Genomic DNA, 14,845 nt, shown 5'->3' with positions numbered 1-14,845 from the left:
TTAGGCATGTTTCTATTGCTAACACCAACAAATTCACAAGAGGAGCTAACTCTTCCTATTCAGCTGCACCTGCTGTCAAGCACTAGTGTCTTCTAAATAAGAGTAGGCCTTAGTCTGTATGTTGCAGGACCACTCACCTAGTCTGATCTTTCCATCTCACTGGCCATAGCACTTCCCTTTTGTGAATTACTACCCCCTTCACATCTCTGCTAAGGCAGTAAAAAAGATCTTGGTAAACTCAGGGTGAGATGATGGCAGCAGTAAAATGCCTGGAATGATTGTCACTAACTTAGTCCAGGTCTTTTCCCTAGCTCTAAGTAAGGTTGCAAGTCTGTCACAGATTGGGACTTTCATGACTTCTACAGGGGCTAGTGCAGCTGGCTGTAGCAATCTCAGGCCACTGCTGCCCCTCCCCCCCCCCAGCAGTGGGGGTCTTGGGCCACTATGTCCCCTACTTCCTCCTCAGTACCCAAGGGGGTCCTGGGCCATACACTGCCCCACCCCAAACCCAAGATTTAGTCAGGTATACAGTACAAGTCATGGACAGGCCATAGGCTGTGAATTTTTGTTTCCTGCCAGTGACCTGTCCATGACTTTTAGTAAAAGTACCCATCACACAAACATAGCCTTAGCTATAAGCTACACCATTCATGGCTGCAAATACATTAGGTCAGGATTGGTTCTGTGCTTAATATACCACTATTGTCCTAAGATTTACTAATGGGATAAAATTTAACCATTTTTATTGGGTTTCCCACTTAACAGTGACCAGAACAACACTGCAAGTAGAAGCTGTAATTGCAGGACTGTCTGGCCAGACCTGAGTTAGCCAGGGTTCTAGACTGACAGGACTCATCCATGCTGCTGTTACTCAAGCTACTGGGGTATGTGTACACATGCTGCAATCACATTTCCTGACAGCAGTGTACACAGAGCTGAAGGAGGAGCAGTTTCCTGTCACTACTCCCCCAATGCAGTTGTAGGGAGAAGTTGTCTTTTAAAAGGTGCTAATGAAACTAGATTTCTGCTCACTTGTAGTAAACATCCCCCACCTTTCTGCAGGGGCCTGGGGTTAAATTAAGGAGTGATAGGATGAAAAACACCCAGTAGTAGCTTCACACACAAGGCTTTTTCCTCTACTTCTCAACTTAACCCAGCGTGTAGTGCTGGTATCAGTTAGGTATCTGGACTGCCTTGTGAAAGTGTAGGTGAGTGAGGTAATCACTTTTATGTCACCAACTTGTGGGTGAGAGGCAAGCTTACACAGCTGCTCTTCACATCTCTGGTGGTGAAAGAGGCAAGCTTGGAAATTGTCCCATAAAGATATTACCTCAGCCACTGAGCCACTCTGCTATCCTGAGACTGACACACCTACAACTACACTGCATACACCATTGTGAGTCTCAAGTCAACAGACAGCACTAGTCTACTGCAGGGAAGCTGCTGCTGTGCCCCAGACAAAACCCCTCAAGTCCAACTGTTGTTTATAAATGTTTTAATATAAGTATAAATAGGGCACAGTTAGAAAAAATGCAAGACCCGAGCTATGGAATTTTTACTTAAAAACCTTTTGGAGGAGGCTGCCTTCTAGTCCTCAGAAATGTACATATCACGCAAATCAACAGCAGGAGGGGGATGGGTGCACACATACGCCATTTTACCTTGCTCTGCCAACCCAGCAGCAGTGCCTGGCACCTCTTTGATACAAAAATAGCAATAGAAAGCTGGTCTCTGAATTGCTGGCTTCTCACGACCCTGTGCCTCATCAGACTCGTACTGATGGGGAGAGGAAGACTGCACCTTGTACTAAGAGCAGAGTTAATGCCCAAAGGAAAATATTTAAAAACCTGCCTCCTCTCCCCCACCCGACTGCTGTGTATAAGCTATAAAAATAAAGGTTTTGACTGGTCAATACTTAAACCCAGCCAGATCACTCTAGCAGGCGGAGCAGCAGGCAAGGAGCATGCATGGACGCAGCAGTTCTTCGAACAGGGCAACATTCTTGGACCTTCTTATGTTCGCTCTCCTGCTCAGGTGCAAGCATTCAACAGGATCTATCTCCCCCGCAGATGTTACAACTCAGTTATGAGCCCAACGGAGCATGATGCCTTCTGTTGTGGGAATGAATAGTTCCGGTGCAATCCTGAAATAGCACACAACCTATCTCTGCACATGTCTGACAAAGGCTTGTACCAGCTGAATCAAAGGCTCCTGCCCCTCAGGGCCAAGCTTGGAGGCAGACTTTCCCTGGGGGGAGGGAAGAACCCCACTGGCTGGAGAAGAGGGGCCGCCCCGGCGAAAGTAACGAGACAGGCTTGAGAGCAGCGTACTCTGAAATGAGAAGCGCACAATGCGTTAGCTTCCCCAGGACAGGAATCCTGGGAGACTGTGCCACCTGACCTTGTGACCCAAAGCGGGAGGTCTTGAGGCACTCTACTGGAGACAGGAACTGGCTGCCATTGACCAGTCAAGAACTAATGGTCCTCTGCCTATACTGCATTTTCACTGCATCATTCACAGCCAAAGGGGCAAACCAAGATAGAAGTAGGCACTGCAGAAGCACATCATAAATCCCTGTCCCATTCTCACTGCGCCTCCAATTTGAGGCTCGCAATGTGCTTTATACACCATGATTTAAGCCTCTTGATATTTGTGAGGCAAGTCAACATTACCCCTTAAAGCCTGGGAAAACTGGCATATTTAACCAGCTTGCCCCTGCTCAAAGAGTGTTCTATTATGTTGCAAATCCAGGAACAGAGTTTGTTATCCAGTTCTGGGTTTTAGTCTCATCTGTTCTTCTGCAGATTCTATGCAGCTCTGTGTATTTATCCTCCAAAGTATCACTGAGCCTTACACACAGGAGGATACTTACATGGCCTTGACAGCCATGGTAGAAAGGTCTGAATATTTTAATTGCAAGCACTAGATCTAATGGGATTCTGTGCACATCCATTAGACTGGCCAGACTATCGCTGAGAAGGGATGGCCTTTGGGCACCACAACAGACAAGTCTGCATGAGCTAAAAGGAGAAAGAGGGATGTAGCACAAGGCATCAAAGGCAGGAAACCAGCTCCACAATGCTTACCAGCTCAGAGCTGAGTTCCTGCTTCATCCGCTGCTTGTCTCGTGGATGCACCGCTGGGTCCCTCAAATACCGAACAGCCTGGGAGATGAGCAGGTAGAAACAGTTTTCCATTGTAAACATGAGCAAAGTCCTGTGCAAGGAAACACCACGAATTAGCAGGAGCAAGACAGTGCAGTTGCACTACAGCAAGAATATTGTACTCCAGCACAGACATACCCATGAGCTACTGTCTGCTAACTGGTTACATGCTGGAGCAATAGAAAAGTCACCCTAAAGCACAGGTAAGTTAGGCTACAGTGGACTGGGTACCAAGTAACCACCACCTCTTCTCCTGTGCCCACCAACAGCTGAATTAGTATGGGATGATCTTGGATATCAGCCTCCCAAGAGCCCTGCCTGCTTTTCGGGTTATGTGTTCGGGGGGAGCAGGGGGAAAAGCTGAACTGCTTCACATGGAATTGGAAGAAGGTGGGCAGAAGCTACACTTATACCTACAGCTAACACTCTGGGTCAGGCGAAGAGCACTGGGCCTCTGCTCCTCAGCCATAGGGAAGTAAAGGAACCCAGAGACTTACTTAAGAGTTTTAGTCTCCTCTTGTGTATTCAGCCCTGCAGCTTGAGCGAAGGGCTCTTTCTTCTTATCCAGCTGGAGGGGGAAGAGGAAAGTTGTATTAGAGCCTGGAGATGCAGAAGGGGTGGAGAGCTACCTGGGTCAGCCCCCACTCCTCCTCAAAACAGCAGCTGAACAGAGCACAGAAAACAGCACAACTGCTCTGCCTCTTCTCAGCCCCTTCAGCTTTCACAGCCTGAATTGGGAGAACGTGGACTCCTACCTCTCCCAGCATGTTAAGGGCCACGTTGACAGTGGCCAGAAGGGTCCCAAAGGAGGGAGCAACATCTGAATCGAAGGCAGGTGTTGTAAAACTCAGAACAAAGAGAAGGTTGTACTCAGCCAGGTCCAGTGACTGGAGGGAAGAGGAGATAGGAGTGAATCCAAATGGCAGGAATGCATTGTAACACCACCCAGCTCCTATACAGCACTTTTCATCTATAGATCTTAAAGGACTTTACAAAGCAGGGTCCGTCTCATCATCATCTCCAGTTCACAGCTGGAAAAAGAGGCCTTGTCTACACTACCATGGTAAGTCGACCTAAGTTACGTGAATAACATACCTGGAGTCGATGTAGCTTAGGTTGACTTACTATGGTGTCTACACTGTGCTGCGTCGATGGGAGATGCTCTCCCGTCGACTTACCTTAATCTTCTCTTTCCGGTGGAGTACTGAAGTCGACAGGAAAGCGCTCTGCAGTCGATTTAGCAGGTCTTCACTAGACCCACTAAATTGACCTCCGCTGCATCGTAGACATGGCCAGAGGCACAGAGGGAAGTGACTTGCCCAAAGTCACTCAATAAACGGGAGGCAGAATCAGGAACAGAACCCAGATCTCCTGGGTCCCAGTCCAGTGCTCTACCCTCTAGGTTACGCTGTGTTAGTATGGATCCATACTCGGCTAGCAAAGTAGATGTTGGGAGGATACCTTTTCGTGAAGTGTGAGGCATGTGTAACTGCCAGAGTAGGATGTAAGACTAGCTGGAGCATTAGTCTGCTCTGGTAAATTGGGTGGGATGTGTGTGGGTGTCTCTCTCTCACACCCACGGTTGTGCTAAACAATCCCAGTGAAAGCTATGAAAATATCTGCACCTCCACCTCTCAATAGGAGAGTGCAGACAGGACTTCCTTTCAGACTGGTCCGTGTCTGATTCCTTAGGGTTCGTGTACCCTGACTTCCTGCTTTGGGCTCCACCTTTCAAAGAACAGCTGGCAGATACAGACGTGACAGCTGGGGCCAGCATTTTGTTTGCATTAATGTGAGTGCTAAAGGTCTGGGTGTGGCCACTACCCCTGCTTAAGGTATTAGGGGTGACAAGGGTGTTAGAGGGGCAATAAGAAAAGAGAGTCTCAACCTCCAGTTTATCCTGCACACTGAGACAAGTCAAGTGTCTGAGGAGGGGACACTATCATATCATCTGCATAGCACATGAGTTTTTCTCCATGCCAAAGAGCTATCTGGCTACTACACTCTTTAGAATCAAAAGACTCATGTGGTAAATAGAGGTGCAAAGGTCCTATTTCATCGCCTGAGATGGAATCAACACACAAACATTGACGAATAGCAATAAAATGCTCATTCTGGTTGCCTAAGATCTAGAGGTGTACCTTGCAATTCAGTTTAGGTGGTCTGGGGTGCATGTAGGGACTCCTGTGTGTTTTAGGGGGAGGGATTAGTCTCCTGTATGAATGGGACAGGCTTGTGGCTCCCTTGAGACCCACAATATCAGTTAGGGTGCTTCAAACTCCCTCCCCCACAGACATCACTCTCCTATTCCTGTACCTGATCAAGGAGGATCTGGCAGACATCGGGGGTGAAGTGGCGTAGGGCAGCTAGAGATTTGCTGAGGATTTTCAAGAGGCCATACTGCACTGTACGCAACGCCTTCTGCTCGGCTGCCTCTGACTCAGGGCTTGGATGCTTGGAGGAGGTCTGGGGGGTGCGTTGCACTCGAGGTGTCACAGCTGATGGGAGGGAGTCACCATTTTTTGTCTGTGGGAGAAGGAAGTCAAATGAAGACACACACACACACACACACACACACATACAGAGGCAATCCCTTGCAGTTTAAGGCCAAGCTTTCCAGAAAAACAAGTTACCAGTAACAGGAATCCCTAAAGCAAGATACTCACGCTTTACCCAGCTAAGGGCCATGCTGGCAACCTACTAGAAGCCTGAGGTCTATGCTTAGCTTGCATCATAAGGAGCAACCTTGTCTTTATTGCAAGGGTACAGTGTGCAGATGTGTTCAGTGACCACATTCTGGAAAGGGCTTTTCTAATCAAAATGTTCACAGAAAGAACCTTAACCCCAACACAAGTGGTGCCTGAAGTGCATCACCTTCGCACCCAAACTCCATCTAGGGATAACACAAGAGCAGGAGCCGTATTTCACCACCACTTTAAATCAACCCAAGGACATGAAGTCCTTGCTGTCTCCCCATTCTTAGGAGGCAGGGTTGTACAATAACCGCTGGGACACAGCTTCCACCCTGCACAGCTGGTAGTTCGGAACTAGCTAATAAGAGTTCAGGCAGTGGCTACGGTTTCCACGTCAGATACATTCTGCTTAATATGACTGGCCCACAAAACGTCCCCTATTTCAGAGCTGTTCTTGGTAGGTTTTGGTTGTGGAGGGGTATAATTAACTAAACCTTGGCTCCTGGGCTGGTCATGGTCAGCAGTTGTCACTGGAAACAGTGACTAGATATTGACTGATCTTTTGCTTGGTTAGGGTGAGGGACCCAGGGCCAGAACTCCCCCCTTCAGTTTTCCAGGGACCCCCATCCTCACCTGCAGGTAGTGCTGAAGCATTTTGCGGCTATGCAGGAGGGAGGTACAAGCCTGGCAGAGGTAACACAAGTTCACCTGAAACAAGAGGGGGAGAGGGTGGGAAAGTTGATCCATCCATAGGTGACACTCTCCACAGCTGCAACCTAAACAAGCATCCAAATTCTCCATTATTGAGTCCCCTCACAAGACTAAATTATACTAATATTATACCCTAACAATTTAAAAATCCAGTCTGAATAGAACCTTTCATCCCAGAGAATGGGCAACAGCCGTGTTGTCAGATTTTACCAATGTTTTCCTTAATTATCTTGACCCTGAGGTTCCAACCCAAATGCACTAAGAGAGTCAATCCTCCAAAAGTTGTCACCTCTAAGTCCCAGTCAATTTCTCCCCCTCAACTAATTGTACCTCGCTATGTGACCGTAAGGTCCAGAAACTCTTCATGATAAAGAGCTGCCTTCCTTCAATGGCCTGTTATGATCCCCATTAAAACAGCTTCAATGAAAGAACCATCTACAAGCTCTCTCCCTTAGCCGCATTCTCTGTCCTGCTGTGCTGGGCAGTGTGTGGGAAAATGTAGCACGCAGGGGAATGCTCTGGATCCTACCTGTATGTCCCTCAAGAGCTGTGGAAGGTGGAAATGCCACTCTTTCATAAAGTTGGAGAGCTGAAGAATGAAGCCAACAGTGTGGTCAGCTTCTTCCAGACAGGCCAGGCTCTGCACTGTCCGTACTGCATTCAGGCACTGGAGAGAGAGAAATGATCCAGACCATGATGGACAGAGCACAAAAATACTTATCTCCTACTTAGAAGGAAGAGCTGAATACACACAAGGAGAAATCAGCATCAGAATTACCAGCTCCAATACGGACAGCAGTGACATTCTGAACACATTGAGGTTTACAAGTTAGCCAGTTTCAGTCAGCAGGTGCTCCTGCCCCAAAACAAGAGAGCTCTTTATCGAAGAAGTTTGCTAACACAGGGACAAGTCAGCACCTACCTAGGAACAGGGCTTTTCAGCAAATTTGCCCCGACAAAGTTCAGCTGTTACAGGGATTTAAGTATTCGATATTCAAGCTACCCACCTAAGTGGACACTGGACCTTGACCGCAGCATTTTCATTAACTGATGGAGTCCGAGCGAGGTCACCTCTAAGAACAGTTTTCAGTTCTCCTTTTCCAGCCAGATGGTTACAGACTTTAGGCTCTCACCCAGCACCCACAATTGTTATTGCGTTGAGTGAGCGCATGAAACAGCTGAAGCAATATTATGAGCCCCAAGAGTAAGAGCAATGAATGAGTGCTAACAACCCAGGATCTAACAGCTACCAAGACATGTATCCATCACCTGCCTGACCCCTTTGCTTGTGTATCCCTTTCCCCAACTCTTCACCTATTTTTTGAAGAATGTAAGCTATTTGAGGCAGGGACTGTCTCTTCTGTGTCTAGCACGTTCTGGCTGCTACTGTTACATACATGACAACTGAGGTATTACGGGGGAAGAGGTGGACATACCTGAAGAATCCTCTCCTGATGGACACCCACAAAGTCCAGTGCCTCTGTCAGGAAGTTGTACCTTAGTGTCTTAAGAAGGCGCTCCATCAATGATATGGAGAGACGATAGACCCCAGGCCAGGATGGGGCGTCAAGAGACTTCCGAGATGAAGCAGGTGTCTGAACAGACCAGCCACAACAACAAGACACATAGTTTATTTGTTTTTCTGCTCCCTCAGATATACCCCACACTCCTCACAATGGCATCAAAGTTCTCCAGGGCCACGTGACAGTGCTTGCCTCTTCTATTCCCACGACGGCTCTACAGTACAGAGCCAGTAGAGGGTGAGCAGGCCACAGCTTTCCCAATGAGTTTCAAATCCACATTAAGAGGAAGCAGCACTCACCTGAATTGTTCCATTCGTGCTGAGCTGGTATGCGCTCAAGAGGGACAAACAGATGCTCTGTGTGACACCAGCACTAGCCACAGCTGCTGCACCCTGCACAACACAGAAAAGTCGCTGTCAAAGGTACCACCATTTTCTCTCAGCCCGGGGAGATGTCCCTAGCACTTCTGTTTTCTACACATCTACCCTTCTCTTTCCGACACTTCTTCCCTGCAGCCCAGAAACTTGAATTCCATCACGCCAGACAGTGCCACTTTTCTTTCATTAAAATGAAAAACAACATCTCCCTCCCCCAACATGGCTGTGTGGTGAACACACCTCCTCATCTCCTGGTACCCTGTGTGTCCCCTCTGTCTCTGACTGAAAGCTCCTGTAAGAAAGGAACCTTATATACTCCTCCCCCTGTACAGTGCTGAGGTTTCAATAAACAAGTATTGCTTTATATTATGGCTACAGGGAGAGCAGATTCCTGCATTTTAGTGCTGTCTTAGTTGTACTGGCTACATTTGGATGGGAGGGGGGTGTTTGCAGGGAAAGCACTTGCTTTGAATTATAGGTTTACACTAGGGCAGGATTGGTTCTGTTCGTCCAGCACGGACATTCCATTATCCAGAAGAGCAAGGAAAGGAAATACCAAGCAGCTCTTTGTACAAGACCTACAACTAACTCCTCCCCCTTGGCAGGGCTTTAATGGCGCCCGTAAGGCATAATGCACTGCTCAGCTGTAGAGTGTGAGGCATAATGCACTGCACTGCTGCTGACACACAGTGCAGTGAGATGAACTGCATTTTAAATATAGAGCCAGCAATGCAGCAAGAAGCTCTCATTTGTGTCTCTCTCTCACCTGTTGCGTCCTGGCTAAGGTCAGCAGTAGATGCAATGAGGCTTCTGTGAAGTGAAGGTTTTGTTTAACTCTCAGGCTGATCTCTAGGGCAGTGAAGATAGTAGGCAGCATAGGGACCTTCCTAGTAACCTGCAGCCAGTAATCTCCATCTTCATCTACTTCACAGAGTTCCTTTGCCAGATGCAGCCCTAGAACACACACCTGCAGCAACAGGGAAGGAGGGAGAATGGGACATGACAGATCCCAGAGCAGGGGATAGGGAGGAAAGACAGACATTAAAAGACTGTCCAAAAACAAATGGGTAGATGGGATCTAAGTTGTAACTGTTCTCACATACATGAATTATGGCATCAGTAAACACTGGATGTGGCACCGTGCACACTTACGGGGCTGCATAGTAGCCAAGTTCCTTAAAGCAGATCTGGGCGAGAAACAGTAACAATCCATTTCCTGCAGTAATGTACTCAGGGGAGACCTGACACCACCAGACTCACAGCTACAATAGTCCTTTGCAGTCAGGACCAACCCACAGTCTCTTTAGAGGTAATGGGTCACAAAGGAGTGAGGTGTGAAACTTACACAGAGGCCACTGAAGACTTTCGCACATTTGAGCCCACAATTTCAAGGGTTCACCCTTCCCCCTTTGAGGTGAGAGTATCCTAACTATTTGTATGACCACCACCACATTGCTCTTATAAAACCTTTCATGATCATTTCAAAGCAAATTTTAAGTATTAATAGTCTCAATGCCCTGGGAGGTAGTAAACATAAGATTAATTTTACAGAGTGGTTAAGTAACTCAGCCAAGGTTACAGAGCTTGTCAATAGCAGAGATGGTACCCAGGTACCCCAAGTCCCCAGCTCCAACGAAGAGACCACAATCCTCCTTGGTATCCCACTTACTGTAGTCTATAGGGCAGTTCAGACCTATCCGCTACTTGGCAAATGTACATTCAGTATGCAGGACGGACAGACGGATACAATCAGACTTCCAGACTTGCTCTCCTGGGGTTGTTATCCCAGTAGGTACATATATTACCACTAGTAACTGACCTGTTTGATGTATAGGAGATGCAAGGGGCTGGAGGCAAGGTCTTTGACTTGCACTATAGAGAAACAAGCCAGCCATGTACACTGTCAGCAGACAAATGGTAGGGAATATTTTTAGAAACTCCCGTAGAGAAATCAGAGGGTGTTAACTAAATACTTTGGAAGAGACGCCTGCTAAGAACAGGCTCCATGTGTTTTCAGGAACCTCGTATTAAAGTTCGAACAGGCTTGCACACAAGAAGGAGCAGACATCTGAATAGCACCTTCCCAGAACTTGTTGTATAGCAAGAGACACACGTCTCAATAACCTATCCCCTATGTCTGGACATAATCACAGGGGCTCCACCACCAGAAAGTGAATAAGCCTGCAAACCCTATCTGGCAAAATAAAGCATCAAGACACTCCATTTTCTACCTAGTGAAATGATGCAGATGGAGCATTTTATGGTACAGTGGACACTGCAAGTAACTTTGTTTACAAAAAGAGAACATGGCTGCAGAGCAGGCGAATGATGCCTTTACCCCATCTCGCTGGTCCTTGTGTTTACCCCTGCAGGCATCATCTGTTTCCATGCTGTCCTTGTCATCTACAGAGTCTCCAGACGTGAGGCTGTGTCGTGTCTGATCAAAGAGCACAATTACTTCATCTTGGAGGGTCTCACACACGCTCATCACCAGCTGGGAGTACTGAGGGATCTCGCTCACTGTGGCACACACACACAGAGCACACAATGGATTAGCTCATCCCCCTCACACTTCTGTTTTCAGTTTAACTACTGCACTGGTAGCACTGCTGGGGCTTCCACCTCTCAGAGACAGGACTTGCTTTGCATTTCATTATTCTACAAATATCTATTTATAACCTACACGAGACTGTGAGGAACTCCAGAGGGACCTAAGAAAGCCAGCCAAATGAGCCAAGAGCTTAGGAGGACTCAAAAAGGGATTAGACATTCATCTGGATAATGACAATATGTACAATCATAATAAACAGGATCTCTTGGGGGGGGGAAATGGCTGGAAACCTCTTATGCTTCAGAGTATAAACCAGTCATTAGCAGGGCAGTCATTCTATAATTAAGCATTACAGGGTTTTTTGCACCTTTCTCTGAAGCAGCTGGTACTGGCCATGGTCAGAGACAGGATACTGGACTTGAAGGACCATGGATGTGATCTAGTCCAGCAATTCCTACATTTCTCTCATTCAATGAACACCCAGCTCATGTTTGAGAGCCCTTAAAATATTCAATTCCCATCATATACATACTCCAACTTTATGAACTGCATCACCCTTCCTTATCATTATAGCTGACAATAACCCATTGGTGGGCACAAGTGCTAATACAACTAAAATTAAGCCCTCTCATGCTCAACCTGAATTCTTCCCCAAAAGTGCATAGAGACGAGCCTTGCAGCATTCAGATCGTGGGGACAAGGGCCATATAAAAGGATTAAGCGATAAAACTGTAAGCTCTTTGGAGCAGGGAATGCTTTTGACTATGTGCTGTAGAGCGCCAAGCATAACAGGACTTGTATGCTGACTGGGGCCTCTGGGAGCTACCATAATACAAATAATAAACAAGATAAACTGAACAGAAAAATCCCACTGGCTACCAACTATAGTCACTGTCCTGCACTGGCAGCCAACGTGTGCATTCCTGACTCAAAAATGTTTGACTGGGACACAAATGTTTCCAGTGGTTGCAGCTCTGATCTTCATAACCTCTGCCAGGCCCTCTCACCTTTCATCTCCTTCATCTGCAGAACAGTGATGAGAGCAGAGAACACCTTGGCCTTGGTCTTCTCCATCACCTGCTGATCTGCCTGCAGCACTCCCTCCAGAATCTGCGTCAAGGAGTTTATGATTTTATCCACAGAACCCAACTCGCTGACAACAAAAAAGGGAGAGCTCGTCAGATGAGACAAGATTCCCCACTTATTATCTTGGCTGTGACTGATCTGTGCAAATCATTTCGAGGGGATGTGTGTGTAGGGGCACAGATACAGTTTGCTTAATTTAAATCATCAGTAGGGTCTCCTCAAGGACATTTCAGAAATGTGTGGTGGAAATACAGTGAGATTGCAGGCTCAATATAATTTAAGTTTCCTTATCCCACTTTTCCACAGTGAAAGTAAACTCACAAAAGCATAGAATCACTATTTAACAATAAAGTTCAGCAGCAGCATCCATCATCAATGCCACCCTCAATGTGAATCCCACGATTCCACAGTCCCCGAAGCCACGGCCTAGCAAGATAAAGAGTATTGTACATCAATAAGGTATTGCTTTAATTCCCAGATCACCATGACAATTCAGCCTACACAGCAACTCAAACATCTTCTTCCAAGTTCTTACATTCATCAGTGACTATTAGCTTACTTATGAAGAGTTATGCAAATAGAGCACCTACCTCTTCCATTGTCTAAGCAGGATCAGCAGAAGGGTGCACAGCATGGACCCCAGTTGCAGGCACAACACTGACATGGGGACCAGCAGCTAAGGAGAAATGTCCCAACAGTTACAGTTGCAACATTCACAGATGAGAAAGATGAATAGGCTCAGCACAGACATTCAGAGCACTAAGAGCTTGCTTCCCCACCCCACCCCTGCCCAGCTGCTATATTCCAAGCAGACTTGTGTACAGAGCAGGTAGTCAACAGAATATGTGCAGAAAGAGCCATAAAGAGGTTTATGGTACTATCCATTATAAAAAAGATGATGCAACTCAGTATGTCCTTCCACAGAGCTATGGGAGCAGAGAGCCATCCCCACGAACGCTAAGAAAGGTGTATGGAGTCATAGATATTAACAGCACATTCTAAGTGCTCGCCCATTTGGTCAACAGAACTTAACTCTCAGCAGTGAGGTCACAGTGTTCTACGGATCAATTGCAAGAGCCCGTTTATAAATTCTACATCTCAATTTGCAACCTACTCGGAATGGAAGCTGTGGCACACTTGTTTTTTATTGGCGTAAAGCCATGCACCACAGTTCCCTTTTGCTATCTCAAGAGGAAAGAGAGGAAATTATTCCCAGATGAAACATCCACCTAAAAGAAACATCTATTATCGTCATCATCAGCCCGTGCACCGACTGAAGATCTAGCACAGGGGCGGGCAAACTTTTTGGCCTGAGGGCCGCATCAGATTTTGGAAATTATATGGAGGGCCGGTTAGGGGAGGCTGTGCCGCCCCAAACAGCCAGGCGAGGCCTGGGACCCACCCTCCCCTGCTTCTTGCCCCCTGATGCCCCCCGCCTCCCCCAGGGACTCCTGCTCCATCCAACCCCCCCGTTCCCTGACAGCCTCCCTGGGACCCCTGCCCACTCCCTGCCCCCAGAACCCCCACTCCTGACAGCCCCCCCAACCCCATCCAACCCCTCCTCTCATTCCTGACTCCCCCCCCACCCCACAGGACCCCTGCCCCATCCAATCACCCCTTCTCCCTGTCCCCTGACTGCCCCATCCAACCCCACCTCCCTCCTGACTGCCCCCCTCTGGGACCCCTGCCCTGATTCAACCCCACCATTCCCCGCCCTCTGACCACCCCAACCCCTATCCACACCCCCGCTCCCTGACCACCACCCCAAACTCCCCTGCTCTCTATCCAACACCCCCTGCTCCCTGCCCCCTTACCGCGCTGCCTGGAGCACCGGTGGCTGGCGGCGCTACAGCCGCACCCCCCAGCTGGAGCCAGCCACACCACCGCGCAGCACAGTACACCGGGTCAGGCTGGGCTCTGCAGCTGCCCCACCGCCCAGAGCATTGCCGGTGGTACAGTGAGCTGAGGCTGCGGGGGAGGGGGAACAGCAGGGGAGGGGCTGGGGACTAGCCTCCCAGGCCAGGGGCTCAGGGGCCAGGCAGGAGGGTCCCACGGGCCGGATGTAGCCCGTGGGCTGTAGTTCACCCATCTCTGATCTAGTAGGTAATCAACCTTGCCTTCAATAGCAAGCAACACCGCAGGTAGCTGGAATGAGTACACAGGGTCTGGCCAATGACCATGCCTGCCTTTCAACAGCTGGCAACGCTGCAGGATCACTAGGTAGCATTAATTGTAGTGTTACCTGCTGGCCAAGAAAATCAAATATAATTTGGAGAATAAAGACTTATGGAGAGCAAAGTAATTCTAAGAGATACCTTCTTGTTTCAGTCTAATCTCGCAGAATCAGGGAAAATCAGAACCACAAATAGATACAGGACTAGAGCGCCACAAAGGAGTTGGACAGTTGTGTGCCGAGTCTTGAAACACATTCCTTGAAGAGCTACAAATTGAAATGTAAACACTTACTAAAGCTTTGGTCCCACTTAGCACCTCCAGAAACAGTTGCTGCCGAACTGCAGATTCAGTCAGATGCATTATATCTGCCTAGAGACAGATCAGACTAATTATACACCACAGTGAAAGTTACATCACCAACACACACACCCTTGTCTTTCCAATCCAACATCAACCCCACCTTTTTGTATTTGTTATTAATTTACAAGGTGCCATAGGCTTTTGCATCTGCTGGATGATTCAATTATAGAGAAAGAAACGAAGAATTACTAGTTGTTAGAAAAGC

General features: G+C 47.8%; 1 protein-coding gene across 5 annotated transcripts in view; it reads right to left on the bottom strand.

Moving 5' to 3' along the window:
* Positions 1-1,478: 1,478 nt before the first annotated feature.
* Positions 1,479-14,845, bottom strand: part of NUP188 (nucleoporin 188) — a 46,088-nt gene continuing 32,721 nt past the window's right edge. For all 5 annotated transcript variants that reach the window (XM_037879757.2, XM_037879755.2, XM_037879756.2 and 2 more), the window contains 14 exons: positions 14,572-14,649; positions 12,696-12,781; positions 12,027-12,172; positions 10,807-10,988; positions 9,235-9,435; positions 8,391-8,483; positions 8,005-8,163; positions 7,098-7,235; positions 6,491-6,565; positions 5,481-5,690; positions 3,920-4,051; positions 3,662-3,732; positions 3,087-3,216; positions 1,479-2,331 (listed from right to left, as the gene is read on the bottom strand). In XM_037879757.2, the coding sequence (XP_037735685.1) occupies positions 2,161-2,331; positions 3,087-3,216; positions 3,662-3,732; positions 3,920-4,051; positions 5,481-5,690; positions 6,491-6,565; positions 7,098-7,235; positions 8,005-8,163; positions 8,391-8,483; positions 9,235-9,435; positions 10,807-10,988; positions 12,027-12,172; positions 12,696-12,781; positions 14,572-14,649 (1,872 nt within the window). In that variant the 3' untranslated portion in view covers positions 1,479-2,160. The remainder of the gene's footprint in view (positions 2,332-3,086; positions 3,217-3,661; positions 3,733-3,919; positions 4,052-5,480; positions 5,691-6,490; positions 6,566-7,097; positions 7,236-8,004; positions 8,164-8,390; positions 8,484-9,234; positions 9,436-10,806; positions 10,989-12,026; positions 12,173-12,695; positions 12,782-14,571; positions 14,650-14,845) is intronic.

This window comes from Chelonia mydas, chromosome 16 (genome assembly GCF_015237465.2).
Source record: "Chelonia mydas isolate rCheMyd1 chromosome 16, rCheMyd1.pri.v2, whole genome shotgun sequence".
Taxonomy (NCBI): domain Eukaryota; kingdom Metazoa; phylum Chordata; order Testudines; family Cheloniidae; genus Chelonia; species Chelonia mydas.
The sequence above is the reverse complement of the archived record's forward strand: the minus strand, read 5'-3'. Positions and strand labels throughout refer to the sequence as shown.